The 16,210-nt window shown below is 41.5% G+C and overlaps 1 protein-coding gene across 6 annotated transcripts in view; it reads left to right on the top strand.

Moving 5' to 3' along the window:
- Positions 1 to 16,210, top strand: part of SYTL4 (synaptotagmin like 4) — an 87,081-nt gene that overhangs the window by 68,055 nt on the left and 2,816 nt on the right. For all 6 annotated transcript variants that reach the window (XM_037821967.1, XM_037821965.1, XM_037821968.1 and 3 more), the window contains 11 exons: positions 124 to 225; positions 648 to 723; positions 1,068 to 1,158; positions 1,278 to 1,381; positions 2,377 to 2,469; positions 3,578 to 3,756; positions 4,052 to 4,154; positions 4,690 to 4,851; positions 9,639 to 9,747; positions 14,047 to 14,146; positions 14,888 to 15,096. In XM_037821967.1, coding sequence (XP_037677895.1) covers positions 124 to 225; positions 648 to 723; positions 1,068 to 1,158; positions 1,278 to 1,381; positions 2,377 to 2,469; positions 3,578 to 3,756; positions 4,052 to 4,154; positions 4,690 to 4,851; positions 9,639 to 9,747; positions 14,047 to 14,146; positions 14,888 to 15,096 — 1,328 coding nt within the window. The remainder of the gene's footprint in view (positions 1 to 123; positions 226 to 647; positions 724 to 1,067; positions 1,159 to 1,277; positions 1,382 to 2,376; positions 2,470 to 3,577; positions 3,757 to 4,051; positions 4,155 to 4,689; positions 4,852 to 9,638; positions 9,748 to 14,046; positions 14,147 to 14,887; positions 15,097 to 16,210) is intronic.

Genomic DNA, 16,210 nt, shown 5'->3' with positions numbered 1-16,210 from the left:
AAGCACACTTGGATATTATTTTAGAAAAATCAGTCAGGCTACAATTGTGAATGGGTTGGAAGGAGGCCCGACTAGATGTAGGCAAGCCCTCTTCAAGTGTTTGGCTCTTGGTTTTTATCCTAGTGTGCCATTCGAAGTGCCAAAGCTGAAAAGTGGAAAGAGTGCACTGGAGGCTGAGAGTGAGAGCCTGGATAGCTACACAGCTGACTCAGATAGCACCTCCAGGTGAGATTCTCCCTTATTCCCCAAACCTCTGTTCAACCTCAGAATTCCCATTTTGTTCTCTAGCAACCAGATGCAGGGCTCCTATGTCTTCAGTATTCCTGATTTCTGTCCTCAGGAAGTTGAAAGAAGTATTTTCTCCAACCTCGCCAAAAGTCTTTCAGTAGCACTTTGATTTGGTTCTAAGCACAGCTGCCTGGAGCATGTTAACTTCCACAGGCATTCTTCCTAGCCCAGCAGCAATTGATGTTGCCGTCCCTTAGGAATGGGAGTGTGAGTCTTAGTGTCAAGTAAATCAGATATGAAGTTTACTTTGGTAAACAATGACCAAATGTCATTGAGCCAGTGGCTCTCCTTCCCTAAAGCTTTTGTTGCAAAAGAAGGGAAGCAGGTGATTTATTTGTAACTTCTGTATCTGCCTCTAGGAGAGACTCTCTGGATAAATCTGGCCTCTTTCCAGAATGGAAGAAAATGTCTGCCCCCAAATCTCAAGTTGGAAAGGTGAGCTTAAATTTGTGTGCGTGTTTTTCTTGTTGTTGTTTGCTCTTTTCTTTTCTTTTCCTTCTTTCCCTCCTCTTCTTTCCCTACCTTCCTTCCCTCTAGAATTTAATTTGGGATTTCAACCAAACAAATTTCAGTTCACAATCACTTGGGAGAATTTTCTAAGGTTTTGGGTGAAACATGTGAGAAAATAGGTTTTGTTCTACTTCCAAGGCATTTAATCTTTCCTTTACATTTGATCCGTAGTTTAGTGAAAACCTGAGCATTATTATCCTTAAGACTGCCTTTCCTTACTCACCCTCTGCCCCCATCTACCCCAACATCCCTGCCCAATTCCTTCCTAGGAAACGCAGCCTGTGGGTCAAAATGTGGTATCTGTCGATGAGGGTGAAATGATATTTAAGAAGAACACCAGAAAAATCTTGAGGCCTTCAGGTAGCTGGTTTCCATTCATGGTCTTTTGGGATTGAAGTTCTGCATACTCTTGATGGGGGGCTCTTGGTATGGGAGAAGAGCAGGACTCTTTTGATCTGGGTTTTTGATTTTCCACTTAGAACACACTAAATCGGTGATAGATCTTCATCCCGAAGATGTGGGGCATGGAAGTGGCTCTTTGGGAGATAGGAGCAAATCTGTCCCAGGCCTGAGTATGGATATGGTGAGTGCCCTTGTATTCTATTTGGTTGCTATATGTGTATGAGTCAGTGTTCTCCAGAGAAACAGAACCAATAGGAGATGTGTGTGTGTGTGTGCGTGTATGTGTATATATTTCCGTGAACCTTAAGAGATTTATTATAAGGAATTGGCTCATGCAACCGTGAGGCTGGCAAATCCAAACTCTGTAGGGCAGGCTGCAAGTTGGCAACTCTGATAAAGGTAATGCTGAAAACCTTAGTCCAGATTCCTCAGGAGAAGCTGGCTGGAAATTCCAGCAAGAGACAATACTGAAGTTGAGGCATAAATTTTTCTGATCTCTGAAGCCCCCAGTTCTGACTTTTAAGACCTCTAACTGACTGGATGAGGAAACTATCTATATTGCTGAGAGCAATCTCCTTTGTTGATTATAGATGCCATCAATTGATTATAGGTACAAATGCCATCTAAGAAATACCCTTACAGTAACAAATAGGCCAGTACCTGACCAAAGAACTGAACAATATAACCTAGCCAAGTTGATACATGAAATTAACCATCACAATATGACATTTTATTTATCTAGAGTTTGCTTGAGTACCTGATGTTCTCAATCAACTTGTTTAATTCTTTAGGAAAAGGCTAGAAGAATCTTGATTCCCCCAAATTTCTAAAGTAAATCTGTTTCCTGATTTGCTTAAAGGAACATCTTCTCTGTCTCTTTTATCTTCTATTATATTTCTGGACGTAGTGTTACACAAGAAGTTATTTTGATTAAAATGTAAAGGGATAGCTGGATTGGGGCAGTCAAACAATAGAATTATAGTTCCTAGGAAAAACGTTAAATATTGTTTTCTTATTCTTTTGAGATTTGAGAAAGATGGTTGGAATATAATTTGGAGTCCTGACACATGACAACTCAGAGCTTTGCAACAATTATAGTTCCCACTAAAGGAAGGATATTAGTCTTTGAAGCTCTTCTCATTTTTGTTAACTCTGAGTCTGTATATTTTGTTCCAGGAAGAGGAAGAAGAAGAAGAAGACATTGACCACCTGGTGAAGTTGCATCGTCAGAAGCTAGCCAGAAGCAGCCTGCGAAGTGGCTCCTCCATGGTATTCTGTTAGTTCTGTAGTTACAGATATATTGAGGTGCCAGGAAGGAAGGAAGGACCTCCCGAGTGAAGAGTCAAGATCTAGAGAAATCATCCTAGCCACTCTTTCTAGGGAAGTGGGACGCATTTTTCTGTTCCTATCCTCAATTTAGACTGTAGTTGCTTAGTGCTTATCTAGGTGACTTCCTGAGCACCCCTGCCCTGGAAATTCTTACCTTAGGTAATTGGGCAAGAGACATTCTTCATCATAGCTTTGTGAAAAGTAGCCCATAGCTTCTCCCCTTAAGAGGTACCCAGGCCATGAAGTAAGAAAGATCATATTTCTTCACTATAGCCCACTCTAAATCCTCTCATTAAAGGACATTGCTTGTCATACGAAGGCCTCTGGTAGAGTTAATTGGCATCAGGGTATGATTAAGAGTCAACAGTACCAATCAGAATCATGAAACACAAGGAACATTTAAGAATTAGGGTCTAATTCTGTCATAAGTAGGAAGTTGATATATAGGGGAAACAGGAAACAGGGTAATTTGACTTTTGTCAAATTCACACACAGAAAAAGAATATAGGGCTTGCAGAGCTGGGTATTGTCAGAGAGGAAGATGCCTTTTCATTTCTGGTGTTGTTTTTTTCCCCCAATTCTGGCCCAATCACTTTTTTCTATAGATCTTGATAGGGAGAAGGTATATAAAAGAAATCCACAGTCAATTAAAGCCACTCATTTTAATTAGTAACTAATGTCTTCTAGCCAACTTTTTAGCATATATAACATACCAAAAATGTATGTAGTTGTACCTTACCTCTACTCCTTGCCCACCTTCTGGGGCATGTAAAAATTAACAATAATATGTGTAAAAAGATGGAAAGAAGAGAAGCTAAGAGCCTAGGTGAGCCATGAGCTGGCTTATTAACCAATAATTGTGAGTATGCTACTTAGCACCAGCTGTCTCTCAAACTCTGGGTAAAGGGCTGTTGGTAGTACTGGATTGTTGTAGGGGCTTCTGAAACTTTTGTTTAGTGGCAGTGGCTTTATCACGAGGGACAACGTGAGCACTTTGGGAGGGGGGGAATATGCCTCCTGCAAATGTTTATGGATATTTTATCTTCAGAGTACAATTGGCAGCATGATGAGCATCTATAGTGAAGCTGGTGATTTCGGGAACATCTTTGTGACTGGCAAGATTGGCTTTTCCCTGAAGTATGAGCAACAAACACAGACTCTGGTTATCCATGTGAAGGAGTGCCATGAGCTGGCCTATGCTGATGAAGCTAAGAAGCGCTCTAACCCGTGAGTGCTTCTGGAACCTGATTGATGCTTTGTGCTGAGAAATAAGACCCTGGCATCTGTCTGGGCACTCTTGAAGTTTTCACTTCCTGGGGGTACAGGGAGGTGTGATTGAGAGTCGTTAGGGGAGATGAGGCAAAGGGACCAGAATTGGGGAAAACAAGAACAGTATGTCTAAAAGGGCTTGAAGTGACACTTTCATTTTCTTATGGTATATATATATATATGGAGAGCAAGGAAGTAAAGAACAATTTTGAGAAAAGACAGAGAATTAGTCAAAACTTTCTCTGGTTTCCAGGTATGTGAAGACTTATCTTCTGCCTGACAAGTCCCGCCAAGGAAAAAGAAAAACTGGCATCAAGCGGGACACCATCAATCCACTGTATGATGAAATCCTCAGGGTAAGTATTTAGGAACCTGAGGGGAGGAAGAGAACTTGGTCCGTCTCATTTCCTAGGCTGTAGCTATTCCTCTGCAACATGGCTGGTTGACATAGGTTTCAATGGGTCATGTCTGTGTCTGGGGACACACTAAGGGCATTTGTTCACATCCTGACTTCTCAGAGGAGAAGAGAACAAAGGTGATCTGGGTTTTCTTGGATTGTTCTGGAGTTGGAGTTTCACGTGGTAATAAAGCATTTTAAAAAGTCATTTGCAATAGAGAGTCTCCTTGGCAGTTCTTTTTGGACGTTCCAGTGTTCTCTCACTCATTCAAGGAAAAACTGATTAATTTTCCAGGTCCTCCCATGGAATGTGGTAGGTTTTTGTGAAATGGGTAAGTTGAAGCTTTGAGTGAGGAAATTCAAAGTGATTAGGGACAAAAGTAGTTTGATATTCATGACTCTGGACTTTGGATGTAGTTGTTGAGGTTTTGGACTAATCATTCTTTTCTGAGGAATTACCACTAACTAATCATCTTGGACTTCTACTTTCACAGTATGAGATCCCAGAATCTCTCCTGGCACAGAGGACCTTGCAGTTCTCAGTTTGGCATCATGGTCGTTTTGGAAGAAACATTTTCCTTGGAGAGGCAGAGGTCCAGATGGATTCCTGGAAGCTTGATAAGAAACTGGATCATTGCCTCCCTTTACATGGAAAGGTAGTCTGCGTTAACTCACACAGTTTAGATCTGAGGTAGAATTGTCTGCAGTGGCCTCTGCTGGTATGTGTTGGTAGCGTCTTGAATGTAATCTGTGTAGTTCTAGCACACCCTGCTGGGTTTCTGAGTATGACAGTAATTTCAGATGCACTTGGATGTCAAGTTTGAGTAATCTCTTCTGTGTAGGTCAGAAAAAGTATGAAGCTGTGGTTTTGCTTTGAAAAGTCTTTCATATGTGTGCCAAGCTTTGCCAAAGTTTGGGCATATCCTAACATCCTAACTTGCTAACCTTCTGGGTGTATCCTAATCTGTACCCCTTTTTGAAGCTAACCTTCTCACTAAAGAAGTGGAAAATAAGACAATTCATGGCATTCTAATTGCTGTTTTCTGTGCTCTTGTTCACACAAGCCAGAGATAATTTTACTTTGGAGATCAGTTCAGGTGAGTGTTTGGCAGTGTGGCATAATGGTGATGGGATTTGAATGCAGACCTAGATTTGAATCCTGGTTCTATTACTTACTTAGCTAGCTAAGTCACCTAACTTATAAAATAACTTCAGCAAGTCACTTAACCTCTGTGAGCCTCAATTTCTTCATCTATATAGTGGAGATAATAATAATATACTTCTTTCATGGGATTGTATGCAAAATATCAATCAATGCCTGGCACATAATGGACATTCAATAGATTACTGTCATTCTGGTTAAGATAAAGTTGCTAAAACAGAGTTAGGACTTGGTCAGGGACTTACTGATTTTCAGAATCTTACAATGTCAGGGTCCTTCTTTAAAAATTTTTACACCAACATTTTAAATGGTAAAAATAGTACATGGCACATAGAATATCTTTGGCATGATATACGGGAAACTAGTAATGGTGGCTGCCTCTAGGAAGGGAGTTTGAGGGGGAAGAGAGATTTAGTTTTCTCTATATCCCCTTTCGTGCTCTTTGAACTTTTTACCATGTCTCTGTGTATTGCTTATTAAGAAAATTAAGAATAAAAGTATTATATGCACATGGTTCAAAATGAAAACCACGTAAAATGTATGAAAAGAAAATTAAGTTCAAATTCCTAGAAATAACCATTGTTAATAGCCATTTGGGTATCCTTCTAGAAATTTTGTATTAAACAGCATGGATATACATCTACGTATTTATACATTTTCCTCTTTTTTACAAAAATGTGCTCATATGATCCACATTGTCTGTATATCTTGAATTTTTTCTTTTAACAATATATCATTTATCATGGGCATCTTTCCATGCCATCACTTACAGATCTAACTCATTGTTTTAATTATTGCATAATATTTCTTTATGTGCCTATATTAAAATTTATTTACCACCCCCACTCATGGGCATTTAGATTGCTTACATTTTTGCTTTTAAAACTATGCTGTAATATAGCTTGGCCTTCTTTCATGAATATAACTGTAGGAGAAATCCCTGGTGGTGAAATTGCTGAATAAAAGGAAACGTACATTTGATGTTTTGATAACTACTGCCCTGCAAAAAAAAATAGCGTTAACATTCAGTCTGTTCCTTTAAATATTAATGAAAACAGGAAAGCAATTATCATCAAACTATAATATGCATTAGAAATTTAGAATTTAGAATTTCTTAAGCATTTGGCACCCAAGTCATTCTCTCAAGAGCCTAGAGTAGAAATAATGATTTTGGAAATGTCACTGTAAGCCATCATGAACTACTGCCAATAAAAACGTCTTACATAGAGAGAAAAAACTGCATTAAAATGGAATTATTTGCTCTTTTGCAAATATTTTGAGCAAGAACAAAAATATGCTACTCAAACAAATATGCCAGTTGCTAGCTGATGTTAAACTTCAGTTTTTAAGAGTACTAAACCAAAGTTTACAGTCTAGAAATTAATTATGTAGACATTTTATAAATAAACAGAAATACCATTCCAGTATCACATACCAACATTAGCTGAAAACATTCTACATTTATGTTTTCTGATCTTTCATTTTTTGCCTGAGTAATCCGCTTGCTCCCATTCAGTTTTCTCTTCCTAGCATACACCTCTCTATTCTTTTGTCTCTCTCCCTTATGCTAAACTATGTGCATTCTGGGTATGTGGTGCATTTCCCCAAACCTGTGGGGATTGTGTCTTCCTAGCATCGGTATGCTCAGCGGTGAGGACCTACATTAGAGACCCAGTGAACGCAGGCAGGTCAAAGGGCACATCTGGTCTGCACTAGCTCGTGCTCCAGAGCAAAGGCATAAAAAGAAGAGTCATGCAGGGAGAGCCAATAGAGTGAAGCAATTCTGCCACCCAAAGCTAAAGATGATAGGCCAGGGAATGCCCAGGAATGACTATGGTCTGTTAATTTCTGATGGGTATAGTAGGAACAAGTTCACAGAAATGTTGCTATATTAGGTTACTTTCTTGGGGTAGAGTAGGAACATGTTGGAAGTAAAGTAGTTAGCTTAGGTTAGTTGTCTTTTTCTTACTCCCTTGTTATGGTCTCTTTGAAATGTTCTTTTATTGTATGTTTTTTTTTTAATCTTTTTTTTTTTTATTTTTCATACAGTTGATTTAAAAAAAAAAAAAAAGAAAAAAATATGCAGAGCCCCCTTGAGGAGCTGGTGGAGAATGCAGGGGTATTGGCCTGCCCCACCGTGATGGTTGCTAACATGCCCACAGACATAGGGGACTCATGGTTTGATGGGCTGATCCCTCTACCACAGGACTTGCCCTTGGGAAGACTGTTGCTGCAAAGGAGAGGCTAGGCCTCCCTATAATTGTCCCTAAGAGCCTCCTCACGAATGCCTCTTTGTTGCTCAGATGTGGCCCTCTCTCTCTAGCTAAGCCAACTTGGCAGGTGAAATCACTGCCCTCCCCTCTACGTGGGATCAGACATCCAGGGGAGTGAATCTCCCTGGCAACGTGGAATATGACTCCCGGGGAGGAATGTAGACCCGACATCGTGGGATGGAGAACATCTTCTTGACCAAAAGGGGGATGTGAAAGGAAATGAAATAAGCTTCAGTGGCAGAGAGATTCCAAAAGGAGCCGAGAGGTCACTCTGGTGGGCACTCTTACGCACAATATAGACAACCCTTTTTAGGTTCTAATGAATTGGGGTAGCTGGTGGTGGATACCTGAAACTATCAAACTACAACCCAGAACCCATGAATCTTGAAGACAATTGTATAAAAATGTAGCTTATGAGGGGTGACAATGGAATTGGGAAAGCCATAAGGACCACACTCCCCTTTGTCTAGTTTATGGATGGATGAGTAGAAAAATAGGGGAAGGAAATAAACAAACAAACAGACAAAGGCACCCAAGTGTTCTTTTTTACTTTAATTGTTCTTTTTCACTTTAATTATTATTCTTGTTATTTTTGTGTGTGTGGTAATGGTGTCAGGGATTGATTTTGGTGATGAACGTACAACTATGTAATGGTACTGTGAACAATCGAATGTACGATTTGTTTTGTATGAAAAAAAAAAGATGATAGGCCACTTGCTGCTCATCCCAGACCTTTATTCATTCACTCATGCATTCGTTGAGGAAATATTTGTGAAGCACCTGCTGTGTGCCTGGAACTTTGCTAAGTGTTGAACATACTAGGATGAACAAAAATAGGCTTGATCCCTGACCTCATGACACCTTTAGTCTAGTGGTAGAGATAGGCATTAATAAAAAAGTAACATAAATGTAAAATTTTAAATTGTGGTATATTCAAATCCTTATAACAGAGTTTCACCTATCCCTCAAATATTTTCAAGCCCTCTATTTAAGAATGCTTTTTATCTTAAAACATAGAAGTAATATGTGCTGTTCTCATTTTAACAAGACACTATGGATGTATATAGAGTAAACAGCAAAAGCCTTCTTTACTTTCCCTGTTCCTCTCCCCTCCCTAGAAGAAACAAATACGTTATATCCTTCTGGGTTTTTTCCTAGTCAGTGTAGTGTATAATGGTTAAAAACAGACTCTAGAACCAGTCTGCCTAAATTTGAATTCTGACTGCCAATTACTGACTGTGTGACCTTGGGCAAGTTACTTGGTCTCTCTGTTCCTCTGTTCCATTATATGTAAAATGGGGTAATAGTACTTTTCTCACAGGCACTATCTTGAGGATTAAATAAAGTGTTATATCTAAAGTACTTACAACAATGTCTACCACATAATAAATGCCATATAAGTGAAAATATAATTATTATTTACATACATATTCACATCTACATATGAGTATATTTTAAGATAAATGGGATACATTTTCTACTTCTTGCCTGTTGACTTAACAGTTCATCTTATGTATCTTTCCACGTCAGCATGTACTGATTCACTGCATTCTTTCTGATGACTGCATGTGCCATATGAGGGCATGACAATCACTCATTTAAACTTTCCTATATTGATTGACATTTAGGTTGTTTCCACTTTCTGGCTATTACTAACAATGCTGGCAGCAGGATTCTTCACCATGGTGTTAGTCCTTTGTGAGTTTGTGTGGCAACCTTGCTGGAAGACCCTAGAGAATATTTGGAATCTAGTAACTGTATCCACAAAGTAGCACAGACAGTAGGTATTGCATAAGACACTCTGTAGGTTTTCCTGCATTTTCCTCTGGAATCTGCCTTAGAAACATGTAGCTGCCATAGCCTAGGGGTGCTGGATTATATTCAGTATATTGAAGGATCTTATGCTGTGAAGCTCTTCTTAAAGGGTAATTTGAGAATCTCTTCAGGGAGAGGTCCCAATAATTACTGAGAAGGCCAGCTTGACCTGTTGGGTGTCCTTGTGTTTCAGATCAGTGCCGAGTCCCTGACTGGCTTGCCACCACACAAGGGCGAGTTGGTGGTTTCATTGAAATACATCCCAGCCTCCAAACTCCCTGTTGGAGGTGACCGGAAAAAGAGTGAGTTTTCTTTGGGGCCCTGGATTTAGTGCTTAGTCTTCTGCATAGAAGCTGTGTAAGGCTGGTGCTGGCTAGTGTTGGAGAGACCAGATTGAGATGTACGCTGGATCTTCCAGGGAAGATTCCTTTACTAAGTAAGATTTTTCTTTTTTTGCATTTTTCAACCAGAAGGGTTGGCATTCTTTTTAAACTGATTTGGTCTTGGTCCAGCTGTGGCAAGCTTCTAAGAGAGCAGAAGAGAAAAGAAACTATGGGGCTGAGAAAGGGTGGTTGGAAGGGATGGTAAAGTATGAGGGATGGGAAGTTGAAGGATGGGGGAGAGTCAGTCAACATAGCCCTGTGCTAGTGGCTATGGATGTGTAGATGAACACAATATGATATTTGCCCTCCATTGAGGAGCTTAGGTTAGGAAGAAAGACAGTCATATGCTACAAGGGTAATGAATTTTCTCTGGTAGCAATGGGGAGAGCTTTAAAGAAGAAGCAATATTAAAAGCAGACCTTGATTAAGATTTTACCAGAAGAAAAAGAGGAGGATGGGATAGAGAAGGGCATTTCTGGAATAGGGGATAGCACAATCAAAGATTTTCAGTAGGCATGGTAAATGTGGGGTTATATGTGAGTATGGGGGAGTGGAAACTTTATTTCAGTGGGGCTGGGTTTATGGTATATATATATATATATGTGGGAGTAAGGCTGGAATTGGAGATGTGGCTGCAGCCTGACCGAGAAGGGCCTTGAACATACTGTTGAGGAATTTAACCTGATCTGCTGGCAATGGGAAGCCAAAGAGGTTCTTAAAAATATAGCTCCAGCGGTGTCTAATCTAGAGTCAATGAGATCCCTAAGGAGGGTGTTGTGCCGGTTTGAGTGTATTGTGTCCCCCAAATGCCATTATCTTTGTGGTCTTGTGTGGGGCAGAAGTTTTGGTGTTGGTTAGATTTGCTTGGAGTGTGCCCCACCCAGCTGTGGGAAATAATTTTGATGAGATGTTCCCATGGAGGCGTGGCCCCACCCATTCGGGGTGGGCCTTGATCGGTGGAGCTATATAAATGAGCTGACTTGGGGGAAAGAAAGAGAGTGCAGCTGGGAGTGATGTTTTGAAGAGAAGCAAGCTTGCTAGAAAGGAACGTCCTGGGAGAAAGCCGTTTTGAGGCCGGAGCTTTGGAGCAGATGCCAGCTGCCTTCCTAGCTAACAGAGGTTTTCCGGACACCGCTGGCCGTCCTCCGGTGAAGGTACCCAATTGCTGAGGTGTTACCTTGGATGCTTTGTGGCCTTAAGACTGTAATTGTTTAGTGAAATAAACCCCCGTTTTATAAAAGCCTATCCATCTCTGGTGTTTTGCATTCTCCAGCATTAGCAAACTAGGACAGATTTTGGTACCAGAGAAGTGGGGTGCTTTTGCTGCTGAGTTTGCAAATACCAAACATGTTGGAACGGCTTTTTAAATGGATAAGGGGGAATTTCTGGAAGAGTTGTGAGGAGCTTGATAGAAAAGGCCAAAACTGCTTTAAAGAGACTGTTTGTGGAAATATGGACTCTAAAGATACTTCTGATGAGGACTTGAACAGAAATGATGAATGTGTTGTAAACTGGAAGAAAGGCGATCCTTGTTTTAAAGTGGCAGAGAATTTGGCAAAATTGAGTCCTGGTGTCAGATGGAAGGACGAATCTGGAAGCAACAACTTGGAATACTTAGCTGAGGAGATCTCCAGACTACGTGTGGAGGACGTATCCTGGCTTCTCCTTGCAGCTTATAGTAAAATGCGAGCAGAGAGAGATAAACTTAGAACTGAACTCTTGGGTTCAAAGAAACCAGAAGTTGATGGCTTGGAAAATTACGGGCTTCCAATGGGTAGAATCCCAGAAGCTACAGCCCAACCTGAGGACAAGCCAAGATTGGATAAGGAGTTAAGCAGAAAGGATTTGTGGAAACTCCTATTGTCTGATGGCTTTGACCCCTGCATGCTTCATGCAAAGCCAACAGAATTTTTGCGAGATCTTTATAGACGGAGCCATTGCCGGTCTGGACTGGAGGAGACAGACAAGGAAAAAATTAAAGGAAAAATCTCTTCAAAGACAGAGCCATGGAGGTTGAGGTCTGGAGTCAAGAGGTTTAGGGCTGGGAGAGCGGAGCAGCCCACATGCATGGAAAGGGTGAGTTTGCCCTGGAGGTCGAGGGCGGGCTTTCCGCCTCGATGCTCTGGAAGAGTTTTGCCACCTCAGGTCCCAAAGAGGGTGGAGCACATTTCCAGGGAATTGGGGAGAGCCTGGCTGCCACCACACTGTTCTGAAGGGGTTGAGCGTGTGACCCGGAGATGGAAGGGAATCCGGGAGCTGCCCCGATGTTTGAGGAGGGTGGGGCCGAGAAGGTGGTCTCCCCAATGTGTGGAAATGTTGGAGCACTCACCTAAGTGTTTGGAGAGGAACGGGCTGCAGAAAAGGCCCTTGGGAAGGGTTAGGCTCCAGCTCTCTCAAGCCCCAAGGATGCAACGTTGTTTTGTTAGTGACTCTCGGACTTTGAAATCTAATGGACTTTGTCCTGTGGGTTTTAGGAACTGTTTTGCTCCTGTTAACCCTGTTTTCCTTACTGTTTCTCCTTATGGCAATGGAAATGTTTATCCTATGAATGTCTCTCCTTTGTATATTGGAAGCACATAACTTGTTCTAGGTTCACAGATCCACAGCTAGAGGGGAATTATGCCTTAGAACTGACCAAGCCTAAACTTATTTTGATGGGATTTTGTACTTAACTTTTGTTACTGAAATGATTTAAGTTTTTGTGATAAATGAATGTATTTTGTATTTGGAAAGATAATGCCATTTTGGGTTCCAGGGGGTGGAATGTGCCGGTTTGAGTGTATTGTGTCCCCCAAATGCCATTATCTTTGTGGTCTTGTGTGGGGCAGAAGTTTTGGTGTTGGTTAGATTTGCTTGGAGTGTGCCCCACCCAGCTGTGGGAAATAATTTTGATGAGATGTTCCCATGGAGGCGTGGCCCCACCCATTCGGGGTGGGCCTTGATCGGTGGAGCTATATAAATGAGCTGACTTGGGGGAAAGAAAGAGAGTGCAGCTGGGAGTGATGTTTTGAAGAGAAGCAAGCTTGCTAGAAAGGAACGTCCTGGGAGAAAGCCGTTTTGAGGCCGGAGCTTTGGAGCAGATGCCAGCTGCCTTCCTAGCTAACAGAGGTTTTCCGGACACCGCTGGCCGTCCTCCGGTGAAGGTACCCAATTGCTGAGGTGTTACCTTGGATGCTTTGTGGCCTTAAGACTGTAATTGTTTAGTGAAATAAACCCCCGTTTTATAAAAGCCTATCCATCTCTGGTGTTTTGCATTCTCCAGCATTAGCAAACTAGGACAGGTGTGTAGAATGACTAGAGAAGGGAGGAAAGGATAGAACCATAGGGAACAGGAACATTTGAAGGATGAAAAGAGGCAGAAAAGCCAGTGGGATAGAGGGTTATCAGGAGAGAGAAATGTCAGGAGAAAGCTTCAAGAAGGGGACAGGAATTGTCAACAGTATTGAAATACTACAGGGAGGTCAGTCCGGATGAGGACTGAGAAGACATGGCTTATGGGTGTTGCATTTTCAGTGGATTAGTAGAGGAAGAAACCCGATTGCACTAGGGACTAGGCTGAGTGTATGAGGCAAAAAAAGTAGAGGTGGTGAGTGTGGACTTTTGTTTTTTAGGATGCTTGCTGGTGAAAGAAAGGACAGACACGGAGAATAGCTTGAAGAGGAGATAAGTTTAAGGGAGACTTTCTTTTAAAAGGATAATTTTTTTTAAAGAAGAGGTGAGGTTAGAGTATATTTAGACTGAGGGGCAGGGAGAAGTGGAGAGATAGATTAGTAAAAATAGAGTTGTGGATTGAAATTGATGAAACCTAGTCCTTTGAAATGGGGGTGGAATCAAGAACTCAAGTAGAAGAGTTCCCTCTTTTTTAATCACTCAGCGAATATTGGGCAGTTTTATTTCTCTAAATCTCAGTTTGTTCGTTGTAAAATGAGGACAATAATAGCATCTATCTCATGGGGCTGTTTTGAGAATTAAATACTTAGCCTAGTACCTGGCCCCTAGTCAGTGGTCAGTAAGCATTTATTGTTATTGTTATCAGTTGAGTGCCTATTCCTTACTGTCAGGCACTATGCTTCGTAGTGAGAATACAGGTCAGATATAGTTTCAGTTGTCATGGAATTTGCTGTATTCAAGAGGAAGGAAAGGAAGTGCTGTGTAGATAAAGCTCAAGATAAATCTGGAGGTGCAGGGCTCACTTGCTATGGCTGACATCCCTTACAGGTAAAGGTGGGGAAGGGGGAGAACTCAAGGTGTGGATCAAAGAAGCCAAGAACCTGACGGCTGCCAAATCAGGAGGGACTTCAGACAGCTTTGTCAAGGGGTGAGTCCCTGGACTAGCACCAAACTAACCAGTTTCAGGTCAAAAGAGCTAAGAAAGAAACCCAATTTAACCTTTCTCTGTGGGTATTATCCTTATGTGTCCTACCACCCCCAGCAGCTGACTGTTTTCCTCAAATTGGGTAATGGCAAAACCACCACCACCTTATGCTGGACTGAGCTCAGTTTGGACTGGGCTGTTGTGTTAATCTCCAACGACAAGGATGGTAGACAGACAGGTTCTAGGTTTTCCTTTGGAATAGACTTATGTTCTTAATTAATCCTGGGTAAAAATCTGTGTCCCCTGCCTGACCAGGTGTGGGAACTCAGGGCTTTTGTTCCTCACAATTTTAAAGCAGTGCCATCTTACTCCAAATTACAGATCACCCCATTGACTTAAGTTCTCTAGCAAATAATGTTTGGCTAAGCCTATAGTTATTTAAAGAGGACTTTGCCCTTTAGAAATGGAACCAAATATTTAAAACTCATTTTTAGTGGAGTATATACAATAGCTCACTAATAACATTATATTGATTTTCTCTCCAGGTTAAAAGAATTGAATCAGGTGAATGATCTAGTGGAGGTGGTAGGAACTCTGCTTCAGCAGATTCCAAAGGAGGGGTGTGTGATCTAGGATTTGTGTTGACTCACCTTCCTGGGCTAGGCCTGTGGTCGTGGAAAGGGGAACTGAGACAGATATTGCCACCTTTGAGTGGGTTATTGATTACTCCCCACCCTCTGCCAGATACCTCCTTCCCATGAGGAACAAGGCCAGTAAGCGTAAAACTCCTGTGATGAAGAAGACCCTGAATCCCCACTACAACCATACATTTGTCTACAATGGTGTGAGGCTGGAAGATCTACAACACATGTGCCTGGAACTGACTGTGTGGGACCGGGAGCCCCTGGCCAGCAATGACTTCCTGGGAGGGGTCAGGCTGGGTGTTGGCACTGGTGAGAGCCTCTCCCCCATCCTCACTTGTACAAAGGCCTCTTGTATATTTCACTTCCAGTACATCCTTCCTGCCCACCCCCCAATGCCCCTTTATGGCTAGAGTTTTCTTCTTTACTTTGAGTTAACATTCAGCAAATGTTTATCAAGTGCCTACTATGTGCCAGGCATAGGGTACAGCTATATCTGACTCTGATTGCCCTTTCTGTATCTTTACCTATAATTTCCATTCTCCATTTGCTTATAATGCAAGAAGTCTTCTTGCTATCAAAGGCCAAGCTCTCTCTGAGTCTCTGCACTGTATCCTCACCTTCTCAGTGACCTCACTTCTGTAATTATCTCCTATCTTGTATGATCTGTTTCTTCCTCTCCACCAGAGGTGAACACAGATATGCTCTGGTATTTCCAATCTTAACAAACAAAAACGAACCTTCCCTTGACCCCATATTCTGCCTTCTAATGTCTGAAAAAGAATTGTCTCCACTTCCTGGTTCTACTTCCTGACCTTTCCTTTAGTCCTCAGTCCACTGTGATCTGGCTTCTGTCCCATTATTCTACTGAACAATTCCTCATGCCAAATTTTTCAGTAAATTCCATATTGCCATGTCCCAGGGACAGTTTTGTTCTCATCTTACTAGAATTTTCAGCATTATTTAACATAGCTGTTCATCCCCTTTTTCTCAAGATCCTTAGCTTCTATTGACACTACATTCTTTTGATTCCCTGTTAACTCACTGCTCACTACATTTCAGTTTTCTTTGTGGGCTCTTCATTTTACACCCACCGTCTAAATGTTGGTACTTCTCAGAGCTTAGCCTTGTATCCTCTACTTTCTCACTCCACACTATCTGCATTCTCATGGCCTTAATTACTACTTGTGTGTTAATAACTTCCACATTTAGAGCTCCAGCCCTGTTTTCCCTCCTGAGCTCTGGAATTATGTCTCAAACTGCTTAGTGATGTTTTGACCTGTTGTCTAAAAGTATCTCTGATCTAGCATGTTTCTAACTAACTCGGTTCCTCTCCCAATTCTGTTTACCTTCCTTGCCACCTCTCCATCCAACAATATCTCTAACCTTTCTAATTTCAGTAAATGATACCACCATCCACATCCAG

Source organism: Choloepus didactylus, chromosome X (genome assembly GCF_015220235.1).
Source record: "Choloepus didactylus isolate mChoDid1 chromosome X, mChoDid1.pri, whole genome shotgun sequence".
Taxonomy (NCBI): Eukaryota; Metazoa; Chordata; class Mammalia; order Pilosa; family Megalonychidae; genus Choloepus; species Choloepus didactylus.
This window is presented reverse-complemented; position numbering and strand designations above follow the sequence as displayed.